The sequence below is a fragment of the Perissodus microlepis genome, chromosome 7 (genome assembly GCF_051167445.1).
Source record: "Perissodus microlepis isolate ML-2025 ecotype Zambia chromosome 7, ASM5116744v1, whole genome shotgun sequence".
In the NCBI taxonomy this organism is placed as follows: domain Eukaryota; kingdom Metazoa; phylum Chordata; class Actinopteri; order Cichliformes; family Cichlidae; genus Perissodus; species Perissodus microlepis.
In genome coordinates this window covers 15,965,520-15,988,392 of record NC_140467.1, presented here as the reverse complement: position 1 = coordinate 15,988,392, position 22,873 = coordinate 15,965,520, and the positions used below count along the sequence as shown (strand labels likewise).

Sequence of the window (22,873 nt, the reverse complement as noted above, 5' to 3'; positions counted from 1 at the left end):
TGTCTTAAGGCCAAGAAAGATGCCAAGCGGATTTATTTTACCAAGTGGATCATCATGGCCTTGCCATATTGGTCCATTTGATTGACCTTTATTATAATTATGTATTTATTTTATTTTCGGTTGCTACAAACGGGACAGACGTGACTGGGGGATAGGACAGGGAGAAAGAATGAAAGAAAGAGAGGGAGAGAAAGAAAACCAAAGGGGAGAAGAGACGGTGAGAAGGGGGGGAAGAAAGGAAAAAACAAACAAACAAACAAACAAACAAACAAAACGCCTGGATCACCTGTATGGAGAAAAAAAACAGAAGAGAAAGCAAACAACAAAGAGCAACATAATAAAAACAGCACCATCACAATAAACTAGCTAGCAGTAGATAACAGTAGATACTAAATAATAAACGATATTGTGCAGCACGCAAGATAGACAGCGCACAATGTGCTTTGAGGCAGCAGCCAAGAAAGGTGTAGTCCGCGTCTGTGAACACCCGTGTGTACACCTGTGTGCATACCTGTGTGGATCAGCATGCTTGTATTCCAAAGGTTTCTCCATGTAACGATCTGCTAGGGAGTGTGGGGAGCCATAGCCCCGTCCACCAGGGTATGAAGCAGGTATGGAGGAGATCCAGGCCCCAGATATCCAGAGGCCCCAGAGTACAAGGACCCGAGGAGGACCACCAAAGGGGGGGGAACCGTGCCACCCGCCTGGGAAGAGCTGAGTAGAGCCCCAAACGAGAGGTCACCCCGCAGCTACGGAGCAGAGGCCAGAGGGGGTTGCAGTGGCGTGCCCGCGGGCTCCGCCGGCAGCCAGCTGTGCCAGAGAGGACCGAGCTTCAGGCCCAGAGGCCAGAGGCCTGAGGGCATCCCACCCCCCGGAAGGAGCCCAGCCGGGCCACAGGCGCCCGGCCCCGCCAATCGGCCACCAGGAGTGAGCCGGTACATGCATGAGCGCCCAGCCCCAGATGACAAGGACCACCAACACACCAACGTCTAAGGGCACCAGCCACCGGCAGGGAGTGTGGTGAGGGGAGATAGGCCTCCGTACTTTAGAGGGCCTGAGATGTACCCAGAGAGGTTGAGTCTAAGACCCAACCTGACATATAGACACAGACAAACAGGCACACGCGGACACAGACGTGCATTCCCACCCCCATATGCACAACCAAATACTCAGCACTCACCCAACGTGTAGACAGACACAAATAGACACTGCACAGACAGTCGCACTCCCCAAACATACTCTATATCCCAGGTCCAGGTACCCCCGCCCCCAGAGGGGCAAGCCGCACCTAGACCCAGGAGATGTAACCCTTCTCTCTGGGGTGGAGGCAAGCGGACCACCTCCTTATCTGCAGTAGCAGGGAGGCCCCGCATCCCAGACCCCAGTCTGACGGCCAGCACCTCCTCCCAGCCCCCCAGCCCTGACGGCTAACAGAACCGGGGTGAGTGAAGACCTCAAACCTCCCTACGCCCGCTCATATGTAATGTTGTTGTGTGCTGTTCTAAAGTGCATTTAAAACTCAGGAGAGCATGGTACTAGCTTCCTCTCAGAGAGCAGCACGGCTCCTCCCGAAAACCCTCAGTGTCTAAATGCATTTAAAATTGAGGGTAGGGCACCAGCGCCAGAGGTGGGTTGGAGTACAACGACCATCCTCTGGATGCTGTAAAACGTGCCCACCCCCAAGGCCCTATATGTATGTGTTATGTGAGAGTGTGAGTAATGTGGATGTCTAGGTTGCAGAATAAAATTGAGGCACAGGCGGCCAGAAGGGGACAGAGGGGGAGTGCCTCCCCTGCACCCTGGTGACATACCTGCACCCCAAGCCCTGCGTGTGTGGGTGGGTGTGGTAGAGCGGGAATAGGGAGGCAGCTGAGGATGGGGAGGGAAGAAAGGGAGGGGCAAGCGGCCCCTCCCTGGGGCCAGCTCCCCCGCTGACCCCAGTAGGCACCCCCACGCTCTGGAACCCACCAGGGCAAGGAGGCCCAGGCCCATCCGGACCGGGGCCCGCAGCAGCAGCACTGCCCAGCCCCACAGAGTCCGGGGCAGCCCACCCGACTCCACCTGAGAGAAAACTGCACCCACCCCATCATCCAATCATCTCCCAAACTACACAAGACAATAGACACCCAGGTTGAGTTCATTCTCCCCCTCTCCTATATCTCTCCCCCCACCTGCAGAGTGAGCTCCTGTAGTGAGGAGACCACCTGCAAAGATGTAACAACCTCCCCACCAGTTAGAGAGCCCCCTAGTTGGGCCGATGCACCAGAGGTCCCCTGCACTGGGGCTGAGCCCCCCTGCACCCACCCGCCCACTGCTCCGGCGACACAACAGCCAGGACCCAAGCCCCCAAGGCCCGGCCAGCACCCCAGACCGGGGGGCGGAGCACCCCCAGACCCCCAAGCCTCCACGCCCGTCCCGGACCCTCCCAGGGGCAGCCAGGCTACCAGGCCAGTAACCAACGTCCGCCAGCACAGACCCTCCCCCATCTCCGCTGTACGCAGCCACAAGGAAAACACCATCCAAGAGCCCCAGAGCTTCTAACCAGGTCATGGCCACAGCCCCCAGGTTAGGCCCTCCAGGGAAACGTCCCTAGGGACTCCCCAGACGCCCTAAGGTCGTCCCTACCCCCACATCAACCACAATAGCGAAGGCAGGACCAAACCATGACCCCCCACCCCCACTAGGTGATGAAGCCGATCAAAGGAGCCCAAAGGGATTGATCAAATGTGATGGCAGAGGTTGTATCAAGACTAATGTGATCTATTAGATGGTTTTTATATTGGTTAGAATTAAGATTATTTTTATTTTTCCAGTTAATGAGGACCATTTTCTTGGCAATGCATAGGGCCGTAAAAACAACGTGGGCTGTGTTTATTTCTGCAGTGACCTCATCCAAGTTGCCCAGCAAGCATACTAAAGGGGAGGCTGGAATGTTACATTTCAGACACTTTGATAAGTCTTCACATATCTCACGCCAAAATTTCTGAACTGGTGGACAGAACCAAAGAGCGTGGATGTAATTGTCCGGTGTATTTGCTGTGCAGTGTGAGCAGTTGTTGGAAGGCGTATAGCCCATCTTGAACATCCTATGACCAGTATAGTGCACTCTGTGTAATATTTTGTATTGTATTAATTGCAAACTGGGATTTCTGATCCATTGAAAGGTTTTTAAGCATATCTGAGACCAAAGGTTTGGGTCTAAGTTGACTGATAAATCTGCTTCCCATTTTGCAATAGGAAGGGATATTGATTCATCTATTTTAGAAAGTGTTCTGTATATTTTAGACAATAATTTGGGGGGTTTTAGACTAAGAAATTGTACCACACTTGGTGGTGTTTGTAATTCAGCTTCACTGGGATTAAATTTCTTTTTTACTATGGATTTAATTTGTTGATATTCCAAAAATCGTTTCTTGTTGATCCCATATTGTATAACTAGTCTGTCAAACGAAATAAAGTCTGTTCCTTCCAATATATGTTCCAAGTATTTAATTCCTTTGCAACTCCAATCTGAAAAGTTTATCATATTATTGTTTTGTAATATATCCGGGTTGTTCCAGATAGGTGTACGTTTGCATGGGATTAATGAAGACTCTGTCATTTTTAGAAACTCCCACCATGCTGTCAGAGAAGAGCTAATATTGATGCTTTTAAAGCATTCATGTCGTTTGATGTTTGAGCTGATAAATGGTAGGTCTGAAATTTCTAGGTTATTACATAGTGCCTGTTCTACATCTATCCAAGGTTCATCTAAGAAGGTGTGTTTAAACCATCTAGAGATGAACTGAAGCCTGTTGGCTAAAAAATAGTGATTAAAGTTAGGCAGATCTAATCCTCCTTTATCCTTGGTCCTTTGTAGTGTTTTTAAGCTGATACGTGGGGGTTTATCTTTCCAAAGGAATTTAGAAATGTACGAGTCTAGAGATCTGAACCAATCTTGTGATGGCTTATTTGGGATCATTGAAAATAAATAGTTTATTTTTGGCAAGATCATCATTTTTATAGCGGCGACCCTTCCCATGAGTGATATGGGTAAAGATTCCCATCTAGCCAGGTCGCCTTCTACTGTCTTTAAAAGTGGGATGTGGTTTAATTTAGTTAATTCTGAAAGTTTAGGAGAGACATTAATACCTAAATATTTTATATTTCCACATTGCAGTGGGGAAGGAGAAGAATTATGGAAGGAGCAATTAATCGGAAGAACTGTTGATTTCGACCAGTTAATTGAATAATCTGAGACACTTGAGAAGGAATTTATCAATGCAATTACCCCAGAGATATTGGTTTGTGAGTTTTGGAGAAAAAGTAACACATCATCTGCATAAAGGCTGATTTTATGTTCTATATTCTTACATTTTATGCCCTTAATTGTTGTAGCCTGTCTAATTGCTGCTGCTAATGGCTCAATAAAAATTGCAAACAGTGAAGGGGAGAGTGGGCATCCCTGTCTGGTGCCCCTCAGAAGAGAGAAGCGGGAGGATGTTTGGTCATTTGTTCTGACACAAGCTGTTGGGGAGTTATATAATATTTTTAACCAGTTTATGAAACAGGGTCCGAAACCAAATTTATGTAAAGTTGCAAATAGAAATTTCCAGTTAACTCTGTCAAATGCTTTTTCTGCATCTAAAGAAAATATTATGGTTTCAGTGTTTTTACTGCATGAGTAGTCTATTAAATTAAGTAATCTACGTGTATTTGTTGATGAGTGCCTACCTTTTATAAAACCAGTTTGGTCAGGATGAATTAAAAGGGGGGTTATTTTCTCTAATCTCTTTGAGAGAGCTTTGCAGATTATTTTAAGGTTTACATTAATAAGGGATATTGGACGATAGCTTGAGGGATATACAGGGTCTTTGCCTGGTTTTTGTAAGAGATTGATATTTGCAGAGTTCATATTTGGTGGTAGTCTACCATTTTCTTTGATTTCCTGCAACATCCTGTGAAAAACTGGTCCCAGAATTGTCCAGAATTCTTTGTAAAAATCTGTTGGAAAACCATCTGGACCTGGAGCCTTATTATTGGGCATACTTATCAGAGCTTCCTGGAGTTCACCTGGCGTCAGTGGCGAATCCAGTGCCATTGCTTGGGTGTCTAATAATTTTGGAAGAGTTATGTTGTCGAGAAATTGATCAATTTCGTTTTTAGATGGGTTTATTTGTGGTGTATATAAAGTTTCATAGAAATCCCTAAAAATGTTATTTATTTTTTTAGGATCATATATTGTATTCCCAGATAAATCTTTAACAGCACATATAGTTGTTTTTTCTTTATTGATTTTTAACCGGTTAGCAAGAAATTGTCCGGATTTGTTACCGTGTTCATAATTTTGCAGGCGAAGTCTTTGTACTAAGAATTTAGTCTTTTTATTAATAATTTCATTTAATTCTAGTTTTGTCTTGCGTATTTTGTTTAATATTTCTTGATCTTGGTGTGACACATAGGCTTTTTCTAAGGATTTGATGTTTTTCTCTAGTTCCTGAATTTTTTTGTTTTCTTCTTTCTTCTTATGTGATGAGAACGAGATTATTTTACCTCTCATCACGGCTTTCCCTGCTTCCCAGAGGACAGATGCTGATGTTCCAGGAATGTCATTAAAGCCTAAATATAGAGTCCATTCTTTTTTAAAGTATTTGATAAACTCTTCGTCTTTGAGCAGTGATGTATTAAATCTCCAGTTTTTTCTTGGTGTAGTATTATTCATCTGTATTAGTGTTAAAGATACAGGAGCATGATCGCTTACAGCTATAGGATGAATCTCAGTGTCTGTAATGTTACTCAGCAGTGAGCTGCTGACCAGAAAATAATCCAGACGAGAGTAGGAGTGATGGACATGTGAGAAGAAAGTATATTCCTTACTATTGGGGTGAAGGGAGCGCCATGCATCGCAAAGACCAAAGTCGCTCATATACTGTTTGATTATATTTGTGGACTGCCAGTTACGCTGAGTTCCTGCTGTATTGAGCCTATCCATTTCTTCATTTAGTCCCAGGTTGAGGTCTCCCCCCAGAACAATTGTGCAGTCTAGGTGTTCGGAGAGTGTACTAAAAAAACCGTGGAAGAATGAGGGGTCATCAACATTTGGACCATATATACTTACAATACCTAGCTTTTGGTTAAGTATAGATAGTTTGACGATTAGGAATCTGCCCTCTGGATCTATAACTGTATCGAGTACTGTGAAATTAATATTTTTATGTATTAGAATTGCTACTCCTCTTTGTCTAGAATTATAACAGGCTGAGAACACATTAGGAAACTCAGGTGTTTTAAGTTTATTCAAACCTGTGACAGGCATGTGGGTTTCTTGTAATAAAACAACGTCTGCCTGTAATTTTTTAAGTTGGTTAAGTATTTTTAACCTTTTTTCCCTAGAGCCAGCTCCATGCACATTCCATGTGACAAATCTTAGCATGCCCATAGTTGTGTGTTTGTGGCTAATGATGTACGCTGTAGGTCTCGCTTAGACGGGTGTCTCGCTTAGACGGGTGCTCTTTATTTTCAATTTTGGATGTTTCGTTTGGCTCTCGGCGAAGGCGGTCGCACTTTTTCTCCTCTCCTCTCCCTTATCTTCCCTGCTTAGCTTCTTATGTCCTTGTCTTGTCTTGTGTTTTTACGTTTCCCTGGAACACTCTCTCACAGTCTGTTTCTAAAACCTAAAAGAGAACGCTATTGACACCCTTTTCTCAACGAGAAGTCTGGGCTGTGGACATTTATGTGCTTTTTTGTGCAGAGGAGTTTTTTTGTTTCCTGCTCTCATGCTGTCCTCCCAGGAGCCCAGCATGAGTAGAGGTCTCTTTTTTTCCTCTTGTACTTTCCCATTGTAGTGTATATTTCAGTGTTTTTTCTGTAACGCTACCGATCTCCGACCTGTATCCCCATGTGATGTCTGTGTTGTGTGTGTAAGGTCGGGGGGGGGGGGGGGGGGCAACCTGCACGTGGCGAATAAAGGCTTTTATTGATTGATTGATTGATTGATTGATTGTAATATTAGGCTTAAAATTTATAATTAGGGTTGGATCGGATGATCCTGAACCATCCCTTGAGTATGCTGCAGTAGACTGAGGCTGCTGTGGGGCTTCTGATGATGCACTGAGCGTTTCTTCACATCATATCTTTTCACTCCCTACAGGGATATACACACCGCTATTGCATTAATCATTAGTAATTATTAAACTCTGGCTCTCCCTTCAGTAGTGGGTCTTTTGTCCTGCCTCCCATTTCTCTCTTATCTTTCCCCTCACCCTCAACCAGTTGTGGGAGATGGCTACCTCTGAGCCTGGTTCTGTGTCTTCCTGTTAAAAGGGATCATCTGATTGTTTTTTTTGTTTTTTTTACACACACACACACACACACACACACACACACACACACACACAGACATATATATATATATATATATATATATATATATATAAATATAGTAGCGTCTTTATAATATCAAGTGTCAGTTGAAGTGACAGTTGCTGGGAATTGAATTGGTGCTATATAAATAAAACGAATTTAATCATGTTGAATTGAAATCTGGCTGCAGCCAGATTTCAATTCAACATGATTAAATTCGTATCTAATAGCTAATGGTATCTGCATGCAGATACCATTAGCCCCCTAAGTGATAGTAATGGTTGCATCCACAACCCCACATTTTAAATAATTTGGTGATATACATCCACTCTATACATAAATCAGACATACGGGCTTCTGGCTTGCAGTCTGGCTTTGTTGCAGTCATCGGAGCCTCTGGTACACAATTTGTGTGTGATTTTTTTTTTAAACATGACAATGATACCAAACACACTGCCAATACAGAAAAAACCCAGCTGGACAGAAAAACACAAAAATGGAAGACTATTAGTCAGAGATTGGCCTCCCTGGAGCCCGAAGGTTAACTTTGCTGTGTCGTGGTGCTGCAAGGTGAGGTTTTGACGCTAAGTTTAATTTCACTGATATTAGTCGTCCTTGGGTGGCGTTTCCAGTCCTTTCTGCACCTGCTCCAAATCAGCTCATCGTGTGGAGGTTATCTTGAAGCAGAAGGCTGCCTTGGTTCCTCACCACCAACTCTGATCCCATAACAAGTATTTTTCAACAGCTAACTCTTAGCCTCTCTGTTCCTTTCAATTAATTGTCTTGTTCTCTTATTACTGAAAAAAGAATAAGGAGAGTTATTATTGAGGAGTTGAGGAGAGTTATTATTTCATGTCACTGCACGCCTTCAAACATCAAACTGATTTGAGCCTAAACAGTAACACATGAAAGACAGTCCTGTTCATATATTATCAGCGGATGTTGCATAAAAACGGATGGAATGGCACCGTGTCCCATAGTCTGGGGTTAAAGTGGGACATATTTATTTATTTATTTTGGCACAACACTGGAATGAGTCCAGATGTCCATAAGTTGCTGAGGTACTTCAGCCTCTAGCTAGCCCTATAGAAGATGAGCATAAAGGGAGTAACATTTTTAAAGTGGCAGCTAAATTCAAATGCAGCATTTCTATCAGTTTAAAGAAACATCAGCAAACACACAAAGTGTTTGTTTGCAGTTTGTGTTGCTAGCTAAAGGTCCAGCTGCTGTTTTTGACAGGGAGAGAAAAGAAAGATGCTAACTTCACTCAGAGATGGAGAAAGATAAGAAAGACGTTAAAAGGACTCCTCAGTGGTATCTGATAAACGGAAAATTTAACTCTTACAAGTAACGCCTCATGTTTTTAAATCAGATATTGGGTCTGTACATGTGACATTATGCATGTGACAAAATACTCTGCAGTTTAATGCAGGATAAAAGGGTTAGTTTGTGTAAATCCACAAAGAGCAGTAAACCTCAGAGCAGCAGTAACCCAAATCAGCTAATCGCAGCCTGTACATTAAAAAAAATTCACTGGGGCTCCCAATATAAATGATTCTGTTGTAATTCTTTTCCCCATGCTGAGCCACTAACACTGATTGTAGGGCTTCCCCATGTGCCTAACTTTAACCACTTTGACCCTGTTAATACTCATTTTCCTGTTTAGAGCAAAGCCCCCCGTCTACATTGTAGGTTATAAACCAAAGAGCTACTTTTTTTTTTTTACTTTTGCGTACATTTAAGTGCCAGTACTTGTTTACTTTTACTTGAGTAAATAAGTTTCATCAGTACTTTGACTTTTACTGGAGTATTTTTTTAACACTAGTATCAGTACTTCTACTTAAGTATAGAATATCTGTACTTTTTCCACTTCTGTTGGAGACCCAATGCTCAAGAGCTGCACCTGGGGCTCAAGCTCACCTCTCCTACAAGTAAGACAAAAAAGACACAAAAAAGACTCAATTTAAGCAACTTTGTGTCTTCTTTTCTGCAGAGCTCCTGTATGTGCAACCTTAATGCCTGTCCAATCCCATTACCCCCACCACTTTATCTGTGCTTTATTACTTGACTGTAAATAAAGACTTTAACCATGTTAACTCTCATCAGAGCCTGCTTCGTGCACCAATGCTAACCCCTAGTATGACATGCTGAAGCAGAGTGGGATCAGAACAGAAGGGCAGCCAAAGAAGAGCTTTGAAGCCATGGAGAAGGATTCCTGAAGACTACTTATAGAAAGCAGGCCTAAGAGTTCAGGCTATGTTAAATAATATAGGTGGTTATACAAATATTGACTTTCAAGACCATTAGAATCTGCCTTGCAGACTATTTTTCTGTAGGTTTAATAAATCACTCCACCTATTTCCCATTTTCTTACAAAATATAAAGAATTGAGTGGCTCAGGACTTTAGATCAATTAACAATTGTTAGCACAGATGAAGAACATCCTTCACCTATTTATCAACTGATACATGTACTCACTGTATTCATCAAATTGCCTGGCATTCAAGAATATATATAATATGAGCGATCGTGGCTCAAGAGTTGGCAGTTCGTCTTGTAATTGGAAGGTTGCCGGTTCGAGCCCCGGCTCCGACAGTCTCAGTCGTTGTGTCCTTGGGCAAGACACTTCACCCGTTGCCTACTGGTGGTAGTCAGAGGGCCCGGTGGCGCCAGTGTCCGGCAGCCTCGCCTCTGTCAGGGCGGCTGTGGCTACAATGTAGCTTGCCATCACCAGTGTGTGAATGGATGGATGACTGAATGTAGTGTAAAGTGCTCTGCGGTCCATAGGGACTAAGTAAAGCGCTATACCAATACAGGCCATTTACCAACATGAAATTTTAGTTCATTTGGAAGAAAGGTGCTCTCATTGTTGGAGTTTTCACCTTGTTGTTTGAAAATCATAGCCAGAACCTGTAATCTCTTGTTGCTAGGCATCATCACCATCATCCCTGAAAAAAAGGTGAGAATCTGAGAGGTTGAAGCTTAAAATGAATAACTAAATAAATACATAATTTTATGAAACAAAAGTGAGATGAGCTGATTCACAGCTGCCCACCCACAACAAATTGCACCCAGGTCATCTACTGACATTACAGTTCAGCTCTTATAAAGACAGAGTGCTTCCTGCCACCAAACCACACCCACTGGAGTGTAAAACAGGCACCACTACAATATGCAACTGAGGTCTGAAACACCAACAAAAACCCTTTAACTGGCTAGAGGTAAAAAAAAAATTATGTAGCTATGTGTTACAGGAAACTACTGTAGTTTTCTAGGGCACAAATTATGTTACTCATACCTTTCTAAATGATTTAAATTCCACTTTCATACAACTTGCATGATGCCAGGACATTTCACTGACAAATTTCTTGCAGCACACGTAGGCATACTGAGCGTTGAGATCCCACAGTTTTCCCATTTTTCCTGCTGATGCCTCACATCTCATTGCTGCTATCCACTATTGTCTCCTGAAACACTCGGTTTTTCGGTTCACCTGCTTAGCTGGGGTTCTTTACAATGCTGCAAGTGCATCCCATCAGGCTGAGACTTTAAGGCCTTTTTTTTTTTTAGGTTTTCTTATGCTAGCAGAAAGAATCGACAAGAAGGAACCTATATGCAATACAAAGTTAGTGGAAAGCAATGAATTGTTTTCCCCTCCAGTGTGCAGCTCCGTTCCTCTGCTTGATTTGTTACCTTACCAATACCCTCCTCTGTGACCTCATAATGATGCTACCAGTTCACACTGTGCTTTATAGGTTAAAAATAAACCTCCACAAATTGTGAACTCGGAATAAATTTCTCGCTGAAAAAGAATTGTTCATTTATAGCCTCGGAAGTTACACAACATGCGGCAGGAAGACAAATTAGAAATAATTAAAGAAGCTAAGAAAAGCAGCTCACAATTGGCTTTTCTTGAGGATTAATCACCATGCGCGCTCCTTGTCATCATCCCTCCGTCCATATAATTTTCTGCGACTGTGGTTTGTGCGGTTTCTAGTAAGGCAGAAATCATTTTACAAAAGCGGCTCAAAGAAGCTTCAGATTAAAGTGCTGATGCTTATCTCAGTTTACTGATATGATGTACTTAGAGAAAGCCCTTCTTCATTCCGTCTTCCTCCGAGCCGCGATGCTTATGATTGATAAAACTTTCAGAGCTAGTAAATTGATTTGCCTCCTGTCTGCGGGTTAATAGGCCACGCTTATGTGCGCTCAACAACAACGCTCAAGTACAGCGTGCCTATCAACATTTGTCTCCCCGGACAAAATCACCAGATACCTGGTTCAATGACAAATCCCTGTTCGGTGGTTCCACTGTATGCTGTTCACAGATGACTGACCGTTTCTTCATGTGGGACAAAGGTACAGATAAAAGCAGAAAAAAAAGGAAGGGGACATGAGACAGAGAGCGAACGAAGAACAAATTTTGCAGTGCACATAAAGGGGGAGGTGTAAGAGCTGTGAGCTGTGCCTTCATGATGATATTTCACCCTGAACAAACAAGCTGAGCCTCACAGAGAGAGGAAAGCATCGATCTACCCGGCTCCAATCATAATACATCCACTTTTCCCCAAGTTTACTTTCTGGCATTCTATCAGGACTTTATAAATTATTTTGGGTGACAAATCGATCTGTTGCTTTGCCTTCCCCCCCCCCCCCCCCCCTGCTGAGAGAAGGGAAACTTGATTGTGAGCAGTCTATGTGCATGTGTGTGTGCTTGCGCATGCGCGTGCATGTGTGCGTGTGTGTGGATACACTCGCTTGGGTGTTTGTGTGTCGTCTGCTTCGGAGGCATCATCTGCCATCTGGCCTCAAAGTACAGGGGCCACATGGTGGGAAAGCAAATGTCACTGGTCAGGCCAACCAATGCCAAGTCCCGACAAATGACGTCAGGAGAAGCCCACACTGCTACTGCCCAAATAAACAACCCTTCCACAGAGTCTGATCCCCTCCTGACCCTTTGTCGCGCTGTCGGTTCCTTGTAATGATGGCGATGGTAATCTAGGAATTAAAGCTTTTCCTAGCATGATACTCGAACTCGAGTCACTCTGGATTTGAGCTGAATTCTTAAAATCAAGGGAAAGAAATGCATCCTATGACTTAAAGGGAGGATGGTCAGCCGGATAATCTAAAAGAAAAACAGAAGAAAGGAAAGGAGAATAAAAAAAGAATACCTTTGTCTGAGGCAGAACTATTAAAGCCAGTGACATTTACGTATCAATCAAGTGAAATGGCAATGCAATCATGATCCAGAGAAATGGTACCTCACATCTGCCAAACAAATATGACTTCTATACTGAAGGAGAGTCGATCTTTTTTCCCCTTTTTTCCAACTGCTATCCCCTGTGCTCCAGTTCAAGCACATACGCGAGGAACAGTGTGCCGATGAATGTGTGATCTGATTCTAAGCTTCTTAATTCAAGTCCTTTCTTCACCATCACTTCATTGCAGAGAAGCAGCTGGAACATAAAGGTTTTAACACTTGCCACATTTGAAAAGAGCTCTTTTTTGTTTGGAGGCTGCGTCTGCACACACAGACAGTGAGAACCTGTTAAAAGCCTTGTGTTTAGATCCACACAGAGCATCTGCTCAGCACCTCTGCAATGGGGAACGCAATCAACAGATGAGGCGGGTAAACAACTCAATGCCCTTGCAAAGAATTACTGTTTCGACAAGGGTTTGCCAGTTGGGCACCATGCTGGCTTTGGTTTTTAATTACACACTGAGAGACATACACATAATGCATTCCTCTGTGCCGTTGCAAGGCCAAAGAGATTCTAAAAAGGTTGAACAGACAAGCCAAGGTAAGGGAAAGTACGGTTCAGTTCAGTCTCACGGCCATGCTTTACATTTTCCAGCTGATGCGCCCTTGTGCATTAGTAGTTAAGAGACTCACACAGCTGATGGTGCAGTGATGTACTCCACTTCTCAGAGCCCCAGACATGCTGCAGCATATTGTTTTAGCTATAGGCACAAGCACTCACAGTGACAGACACCTCCGTTCCCCTTGCAATGCCTTCTACACCTCTTCACCAGATGACAAGAGCCACTTTCCCTGTAGACACAGTGAGAAAGAGTTGGGTGAAAACAATTAAAAATGCGCCAGTGGGCGAAACGCTTGTCCCCTTCTCGTTGATTCCCGAGCAGAAAGTCCTGAATAGAAATGATAAATTGAATTAATGAGTAGATTTGTAAACAGCAAATGTATGTTTTTCCCCAGTGCTGTTAGTTTCATTGTTTTAGTTATGTCAGCAGTGTCAAGTCAAGAAAATAAATAAAATAAAAATAATGATATGCTTGTAATGACACAATACAGGTACTTTGAAGCGCACATACCCTGTATGTCCTATTTGCAGCTTCTTGACAACCAGCAGTTGTTAAATTACAGATTATCCCAACAATCCTGACAGGGATGAAACTAGTCATAAAGTCCTCAAGCATCAGCCTCCCACTCTGGGCAACTCCCTTCCTTGCAGTACATACTGGAGCACATGAACACGCATATAAATAGCTTCACACATGAATGTGCGCTTACACGCATGCGCGCACGCACGGATGCAGATACTAACACACCAGCTGGCATTTGCAATAAAAAGACAAAAAGACCTGTTCTATTTTACACATCCGCAGGGGGTCAATAACTCATTAGAGCCAAGGAAAAGGCAGAGGCAGCTGAGGGAGATGACGTGGTGGGAGATGGGCGGTGTGACTGTGGGCTGTTCACCTGAGGATATCAGCGTGTCATTGTGCTCAGAGGTCATGATGACGAATTATGACTTCATTTAGCAGCATTTCATAAAACGTGCCAGGGCATCACCAAGCCCGAAATGGGGTACTACACGTGCAGTTTGCCTGTTTAATTCTCCTCTGACATTTTCTCTCTAACTGGGATTTTTTTTTCGGCTCATCCTTTTGTTTTTTATTTATTACCTTTATATTGCTTTTCATGGACCTGCATCTCATTGAAGAAGTCTATAAATGTAAAGTTTATTATCAGGTTAAACTAGCCCACTGTCCTTCCATCAAAGCCTTTGGAGAGTGTTCGCCTATGGGGTTCTCCTTAAAGGCGGTGTAGGCATTGCTGTGAGTATTTGTACTGCAGATGATTCATCGTGCTCACTAGTTATTTCTGGCCTAAACTTCTGAGACTGCCTCAATAGTTTCAAATATTTGGAGTTTCTCTATTGATGACCCGAATCAAATGGTGGCTGCTCTCTTGGCTTCTTCCTTAACAAGTCCTGGCGCATATCCAGTGAAGGGGACTCATCTGTTTAATCATCTCAATCACTGAGCTGGACCCAACTAAATATGGAATACAGAAAACAGGCTGCAGTGTGGGCTGCATCAGTGTACTACAGCGGGCAGACTGCTACTGTCAATGGATCAAATCCAAAAAAATATAGCCGTGTATGTTTGTGCGTGTGTGTGTAAGCCCACATGAATGTCTAAGGGTTTATCAGACAGTGTGTGTTTGTTTTGGGTTCGTGCCTTTGGGTTACGACACTTAAGGAACCGTTTACAGAATTTATTCTGTTACACAACCTAATCCTTAAAGCCTCCGAGTCACTTCAGTAGTACAACATCAAAATGTCAGGAAGCACAATCTAGATAGAACAAGAGTGTAATTATGTGCATCACCACCATCATCATTATTATTATTACTATTATTATTAATACTACAGACTGTTGTAAAAATATACATGCATTCATTTCAAGTCCACATCAAAGATTTCCATTTATGACCCGACGTCCAAGCAAAATACCACAAAAACACCAGGATGATGTTTTCAACCTTGTTAAGGACAAATGCTAATTACATGATCCAAAGACTAAATCCATAAACACACAGACATTGTAATTAAATAATCTGCACAGCTCTGTGTCAACACCAGCCATCTGAAATGACCTTGGAGCTTCTTGAAAATTAGTGTGCTCATAAAGTGCTGCACGTTGGCACTTTGGATGATGTCGTTCCGACCCTCCTATCACGTCACAGACTGAAACTGTGCAAAATGACAGGTTCGTACTGTTCTTTCGAAAAGAACATATGGTTGAATGGTGGGTTTACTTGTTGGAATATCTTGGGATGACTGATTTTACAAACTGAATGCAAGCAGAAATATAAAGAACAAAAGGCAAAAAAAGAAAACCCAAACTGTTAATTTGCGTCATCGTGTATTCATTTCATAAAGCAACTATTAAATAGCAGAAATTCTGATAAATGCCGTGTGCAGTCTAAATTACACCATATGTAGATGCTAAACAACCACATTTACCTCCTTTTAAACTAAAACACTGATGCTATGTGTGATGTGACAAGCTTGCAGCTAGTCTGGCAACCACCTCAGCCTGTGTTTGGTGCCATTTGGCAACCGCTGGAATATTTAAATGCCCTGATGAATACGTAGCCCCTGGGCCCGATGGCTCAAACTGAACACCGAGTGTGTTCTGACATGCTCAGCATACACTAATGGGACTTCTGACAGTCTTGTGCATTCATCCTACAAAAACCCGGCATGGTGCCAGAGGGGAACAGAGGCTGGGTGTGAATGTAGTGCACTGGCTGAAGATCTGGAAAGTAAGAGGCCACAGGTCAAACTGGTGCAACATCTAATGTGTCCATCAGGAGCCATTTATAGTGCCAAACTGTCCTTTGGCAAGAAAGGGAGCCCCTTCCTATTCATTTGCTTCAAATTACAGTACTTTACATAAGAGCAACAGCTGCAGTAAATTTGCCAAAGTGAGTGAATCCACATATCTGCACTGACCGTCCATTTCCAAGGAGCCGCGTTTACTTAAGCATGACCGTTTGGCTGAAGCTGGAGAAGCTCTACAATTATGTGACTGCAGGGCAAAACACGCCTGTAATCTGTAACCTGCACGCAGGCGTCTGCACGAGAAGCCGTCTTGAGCAGCAGAGCTGAAAGCCCGGGTGCTGTCCGCGGTGCTGAAAAACAAAACTGGCTAAAACGGGAGCTAAATCCTTACTGGGAACGTGCTCTTTATGTCCCAAATTGCTGTTTTCACAGCCAAACATGACCTGAGTCTAAACACGTGCTACACAGTGGACACAGCTGTCTCGATTCCCTTGGAAAGCCAGTGTTGTTACGTTATAGAGCACGCGAGACATTTAATTGATTATGGTTATTTTGGAAAATGTCAGTAGAGCGGTGTAGCCCAATGATGTTGACCTTTTAAGCTGTGTAACTCTGTTCAACAGCATTACACAACAGTACAAGTCCAGGAAACCGTATTGATCAGGATTTGTTGCAGATCTGAGATCGGATGTTTGTTTTTATGTAGAAAAAAATTAAACAAACTCAGGCTGAAGATTACAGTCAGAAAATTTCGAGTATGCGCGCACTCACGTGTTCCTTTAAGCTAGAGTGGTATCAGGTTTACTTTTCCCCCTCTAAATTGGTAAAAAATAAAATAAAAAAAATACATGAGTACATTTATAAAAATGCGCCTTTAGGAACTATATGTGCGTTAATGCGTCGACATAAAGCCGATGTTCATTACGACCTCCATAGAAAACAAATCACTCTATCTAAGACATGTCATTATATTGGCGACATTATACAATATGCATAATATTAGAGCGGAGTAATATACGGCTGGGAGTAAGTCCCTGGTGTGCAACGAGAGGAAAAACACACAAACAAAAGCGTTAACTTGAGGTTTTGGCGATGCCGCCTACTGAGACCACCATTACGCATTGATTAGTTCCCCCCACAGTGAAGCAGCAGAGGAATTTCTGGGTGCAGATATAGGACCACTCCTCTCTCTGCATACGATTTTCTCTCCTCTCTCCACAGTCGGGGCTTGTTGGTGAGGAAGGGGGAGGATGGTCTTGCAGTCGACGAAAGGAACAGGAGTTTATTGAGGAGTAGCTGCAACGGGAGGAAAAGCCTGTGCACATGAGCCTTGCGGATGTCAAGAAGAGAAAAAAAGAAAGGCTCGCGCCTGGACAGATGACCGCTCTGTTGAAACACTGGCGCTTGAATTGTTTAACTTGTTGATGCAACGTTTTTCTACTGTTTCCCCCCCTTGTCGTCTGGGTGCAGTGACACATAGATGGGTGGCGGAATCGCAAGTATTCTCTTCCTATGATAGGTATTTATTGAACTCGCCGTGGATGCAGTTTAAAGAGAAACCTTCTTTAAGGTGGGTGTTTTTCCCCTTTTCTCTTACTCTTTTTTTTTCTTTTTTTGCTGAGACCGGGGGTAAAAGAAGAAGAAACACGCCTGCTTTTATTGATGGATGATGATCGAAATCTAATTCATATTCTGCCGCAAAGTGGGCTTCCATAACTGAACAGTTACACTGTTGATAAGGCTGTGGAGAGTGATACTGCGCATAACACCATAGAGTATCAGTAAAAGTAAATGGGCTCATGCGTTTTCTTATCACATTCTGCTCCACAAGCCTATAACCGTCACTGTCCCTATCTGTTCTTCCTGCAGATGCAATTCATCTCCGAGCCGTAGCACTGTGATAACCGGAGCAGGGTCGTTTTAAAAAAAGAAACTACAGGTCAGCATGGCAGCAGGTGTAGCGGCATGGCTTCCCTTCGCCCGAGCAGCGGCCATAGGATGGATGCCCGTGGCGAGCACCCCGATGCCCATGCCTCCTCAAGACAAGAGGAAAGCCCAGGACGGACTTATTATCCTCAACGTGAGTGGGACCAAGTTTCAAACGTGGCGAACCACTTTGGAGAGGTACCCGGACACTTTGCTGGGGAGCACGGAGAGAGACTTCTTTTTCCACGAGGAGACGAACGAATACTTTTTCGACCGCGACCCTGACATCTTCAGACACATCCTCAATTTCTACCGCACGGGGAAACTACACTATCCGCGCCAAGAATGCATATCCGCGTACGACGAGGAGCTCGCGTTCTTTGGTATTATTCCCGAGATCATCGGGGACTGCTGCTACGAGGAGTACAAAGACCGAAGGCGCGAAAACGCGGAGAGGCTTCAGGATGACGAGGAGATGGACATGAACAATGACGTCACGCCAGTCAACCTGACGTTCCGGGAGTACCTGTGGCGGGCTTTTGAAAACCCCCACACCAGCACCTTGGCTCTGGTCTTCTACTATGTCACGGGGTTCTTCATTGCCATATCGGTGATGGCCAACGTGGTGGAGACGGTTCCCTGTGGGTCTTTGCCCAACAGGTCAAAGGAGATTTCCTGTGGAGACCGTTACGCTCTAGCCTTCTTTTGTTTGGACACTGCGTGCGTCATGATCTTCACGGTCGAGTACCTCCTCCGATTAATCGCGGCGCCCAGCCGGTACAAGTTCATGAAAAGTGTGATGAGCGTCATCGACGTGGTCGCCATCATGCCTTACTACATCGGCCTGGTGATGACCGACAACGACCAGGTGAGCGGTGCTTTCGTCACCCTCAGAGTCTTCCGGGTTTTTCGGATTTTCAAGTTCTCCCGGCACTCCGCTGGGCTGCGCATCTTGGGCTACACCTTGAAGAGCTGCGCCTCCGAGCTGGGCTTCCTCCTCTTTTCGCTCACCATGGCCATCATTATCTTTGCCACGGTTATGTTTTATGCGGAGAAAGGCTCCACGGCCAGCAAGTTCACCAGTATCCCCGCAGCCTTTTGGTACACCATTGTCACCATGACAACACTGGGGTAGGTGGCTGCAAAAGTCCATTAAAAAACAAAAGAAACAAACAAAAAAAAAACCCTTCAAGCGCTCGAGACACACCACAACTCACCAGCTCGGCTTTGTTACTGTGTCGATAAACACACATAACACACAACAATGAAAAAATTCAAAATTAATATTACTGCAATAATACCAACAATTAAACAATTATTATGTAGTAGTGTCCTCAACGAGCACTTACAATTAGCTAGTAGATCTTAATTTGCATAAAAAATATTTTAGAAAATTGTAGCTGGGCCACAGGTGTAGGTCATTTAACGTATTAATGCTCAGCCAATCAGAGAGCAGGAGCAGTGTGCTTTATAGAAGCTTCCGTGGTCGATTCGCTCCCCAATCAGCGAGCCTCCCCTCACAAGCACCTCTTATCATTCTGAGGGTAAGCTACCGTCCCTGCCGGTTTCTGAGAGTCGTTACCGAATGCCTTTCCAAAGGTTACCGCAATGTCTTTAAAAAAAGGCGCTTTTATTGTCGCGCTATAGGAGCAAACAAACTACAGCTCACTGACCACGCTCCCACATACCGCATTAACAGGCCAAATTAAAGGCAAAGCAACGTATAGGGGACACACACACACCTCTCCTCTCCGCCTCTCATTCACCCTCTCTCAGCTCCCCTCTCTCCGCTTCAACAAGGTGCAGTAAATATTTGAATGCCAATTTCATGCTCGCGAACACCGCCGGTCGCAACCACGTGCTGATGTAGCATAAAATGATTAAACTCGGGTTGGACGATTACATCAAATTAATTTGTATTGATGAGCGCGCTCAGCTGCACTGTGTGGCTTGCTGTTGTTATTATTGTTGTTGTTATGAGCATTATTCCCAGTCTTCTTTGGTGATGCGCTTTCGCACCACCTCTGTGTGTTGCAAACTTTTGTCACCGTCGTTATGTTTGACCTGATGCCTGCTCGCATAACAAAACAAAACAAAAAAACTCAACAAAAAAGATAATGCGGAGTTTAAGCAACGGGGGAATCGCAATAACACTAAAGGAAAAACACAACAACGTATACCGGTTGCTTCTGCACTCGCTGCTGCTGCTCGTATGAGGTTGAGCTCAGCCAGTGTTAGTCCTCCTCTTCGCTGATGACACAGAAATTAGGGCCCGGGTTTTAATTTCAAAGTCACAACATCGCAAAGCAAACACTGCAAAAACAAATTGCCTCTGGCAGTGTGTACTTGTGTGTGTGTGTGTGTGCGTGCGTGTGTGTGCGTGTCTGAAGCAGTGTATAAGCTGGAGCTATGTAAGGCACAGTCCTGAGAATATTAAGTTCAAAATGTGTTCCTTCTTGTATTACTATCATTATTACTGTTGGTTTGAACTGACACAGGGATCTCCACATTGCGCACAACCTGATGGGGGGGGGTAAATAATCCCTCTTGTTTTTGTCTTCCTTCACATCTGCATTGATGCAGCCACTCAGCACCTGAGTACCCCTCAGCTCTGCAGGCAGCATATTTTGTTATTATTATCATTATTGTAATTGTTATATAATTAAACGGTGACATTTCCCTCTATCTGCGCTCATGCTGCGGGTGACACTGAGTTAGTGGATTTTCTGTCTTCTTAATGGCATACAACTCTTCCCTCTGTGCTCACTCAATATCAGTCGAACTACCACTCACCCTCGAAATGACCAATGAGAGCATAATTAGTAATGGGCACGATCTGGTGATTGAAGCGGGCCACCTCGTACACAATGCTGCATCGGCCGTGCTTTCCATTTCGATTCAAAGCGCGGGTGAAGGATGAGTTGTGTAAGAGGGTTCATTATTTATCTTTGGGGAGAAACAAAGATATTGCTGCATTCAGCTCGGAGTCTTTGTGTTGCTCAAGATGGATTTGAAAAAGATGTTTTTTGCCGCGAGAGAACAAAACTGAAATGTCCTTGGTAATGGGGACATCTTTGTCACTCCATTGTGATCTGTGACAGCCCGGCTGACAGATTTGCAACCTGAACCGAAGCCTTACAGTGCTGCAGAATGCTGCATAGTGGACCACTGCTGGAGAGGCTGAATACTCATCAGTGTAAGACAAAGTCAGCCCCTTCTCACAATCCATCATTGTCTTTAAAGGCGTGCTTCTGAAAAAACACATCTCATACAAGCCTACAAACTAGAGTCATGTCTACTGATACAGCGATGTAAGAAAAGCATCTGCTATATTCTTCTCCAATCACCTTCAGATGCTTATCTGATCAGGGGAAATGAGGTATTCTGATGGTTTGTATCAGAGCTCAGCATGGAGAAAAATTGATCCACGTCTGACAAATAGGTATTTAGACCCATATGAATGGGGTTGTCTTTTCATTCGCTGGCAAATAAGCTATTTAGAGACTAGCGGGTGCACTACTGGCTGGAACCTCCATTTGAAGCCTTTGAAAGCATTTGATTTCATTCTGTTAGTCAATGATGCTTTATGCCTGCATGGTATCATGATGCCTTTCCACTACATATATTTTCAATTTCCCCTCACTTGCACCCTGTGGAAGTAAAGACTGTGGTGTGCGTTCTCTCCCCTGCTGATGGCCCATTGATTGTGCTTAAGCAGACATGCAGACATTGGGAGAGCAGGGGCTCCTGTTCAGAGGCACTTGGCAGGCAGCCTGAATGAAAGGGAAGGGTGCCTGGAGACCAGCGGAGAATCAATAGCACTGTGCAGCTGCGTGTCATGCCTCTGTGTGTCTACTCCTCTGTGCCACCAAACACAGGACAAGACCCACTTATCCCTCCTTCTTTATTGAGCCTAATCTCTTTGGCTGCTTTCGGATATCCAACAAAGAGGAATCTGCTTCTGCCGAGAACTTCAAGAACTGGGTGTGAAATATGAGATTTTTATCTGCAGCTTTGCGGTATCTTTGATAACGGCACGCGAGTCTGAGGGTATAATTTAGTGTCTTGATTTAATATTGTTCATTTAAGGTGGTATTGCACTTTATTAGGTTGGAATCGGACATTGCAGTGTTTTCCTGCTCTTATTTTCTCTGGATGATCCACATGGTCAGGGTGAATTAGCTGCAGAGGGAGTTTTTGGTACTTCAGATCTTTTAAGTGATGTAAGGTGTAATGGAGTGCACTGCTGAGAGCAGCTGTGAAAACGGTGGAAGTCAAGCGCAACCCACAGGGGAAGAGGAGTGGGGAGGACAGGGCTTAGTCTGGCGTAGGCTAAACCTAGACACGTTCCTCTGGACACTGGCAAACATTACCTTTGATAGACACGATAGGCTCGAGCTTCTGACTCAAACACGCAAGCCCACACACAGTTTCCGTATATTGAAATGTACTCTTTGCCCGCCAAGATGCCTAGGAGGAGTGGTCATTATAATTACTGATTTGTTGTGACATTTACTATGTAAATTGTCCTGCGGTGTAACAAATACACGTGTACGCTGTAGTCACTCAACAGATGCAGAATTTATCACCATGCCGTTTGTCTGTGCTGCAGCTCCACCCACCACATACAACCGGAACGGCTTGACAAGTGAGCCCTATAAACCTCTCAGGATAGGATTTATAAGACAGAGAAAGCAAGGTTAACAGACACGAGGGTCACTGTAGGGCCCATAAACCAGCAGAAGTATAACCATTATCATGCTTGCCAGTTCTGACACCTCAGCCCCCTGGCGATCGAAAACTACAACGCAAAGCATCATCTTCACGGTTTAGCGTGGTGCAGAGAGCGAAGCTTTTTGAAGTCGAAACCCTTCACCGCATGTCAAATGTAATTGAAACGTGCAGGAACAATCTGGAGGGCCTTTTACTGTATCTGTACCCAAGAGATAACAAACGCATTCTTGATGATATAGTCCTCATGCGGTTGGATAAGTTACCGTGCCCCTGGCAGC

The 22,873-nt window shown here is 44.1% G+C and overlaps 1 protein-coding gene and 1 long non-coding RNA gene across 5 annotated transcripts in view; one reads left to right on the top strand and one right to left on the bottom strand.

Moving 5' to 3' along the window:
* The window catches only part of LOC146382843 (uncharacterized), a 31,117-nt gene extending 17,316 nt beyond the window's left edge, over window positions 1-13,801 (bottom strand). For 2 of the 3 annotated variants that reach the window (XR_014800680.1, XR_014800678.1), the window contains exons 1-2: window positions 13,675-13,801; window positions 13,235-13,393 (exon numbers count right to left, since the gene is read on the bottom strand). This is a non-coding gene — a long non-coding RNA (uncharacterized LOC146382843). The remainder of the gene's footprint in view (window positions 1-13,234; window positions 13,394-13,674) is intronic. The other variant, XR_014800679.1, reaches the window with a different exon arrangement.
* A 3,155-nt stretch (window positions 13,802-16,956) lies between these two features.
* Window positions 16,957-22,873, top strand: part of LOC146382842 (A-type voltage-gated potassium channel KCND2-like) — a 31,609-nt gene continuing 25,692 nt past the window's right edge. Inside the window, exons 1-2 of one of the 2 annotated variants that reach the window (XM_084933785.1) lie at window positions 16,957-17,505; window positions 17,805-18,992. In XM_084933785.1, the coding sequence (XP_084789911.1) occupies window positions 17,881-18,992 (1,112 nt within the window). In that variant the 5' untranslated portion in view covers window positions 16,957-17,505; window positions 17,805-17,880. The remainder of the gene's footprint in view (window positions 17,506-17,804; window positions 18,993-22,873) is intronic. The other variant, XM_084933784.1, reaches the window with a different exon arrangement.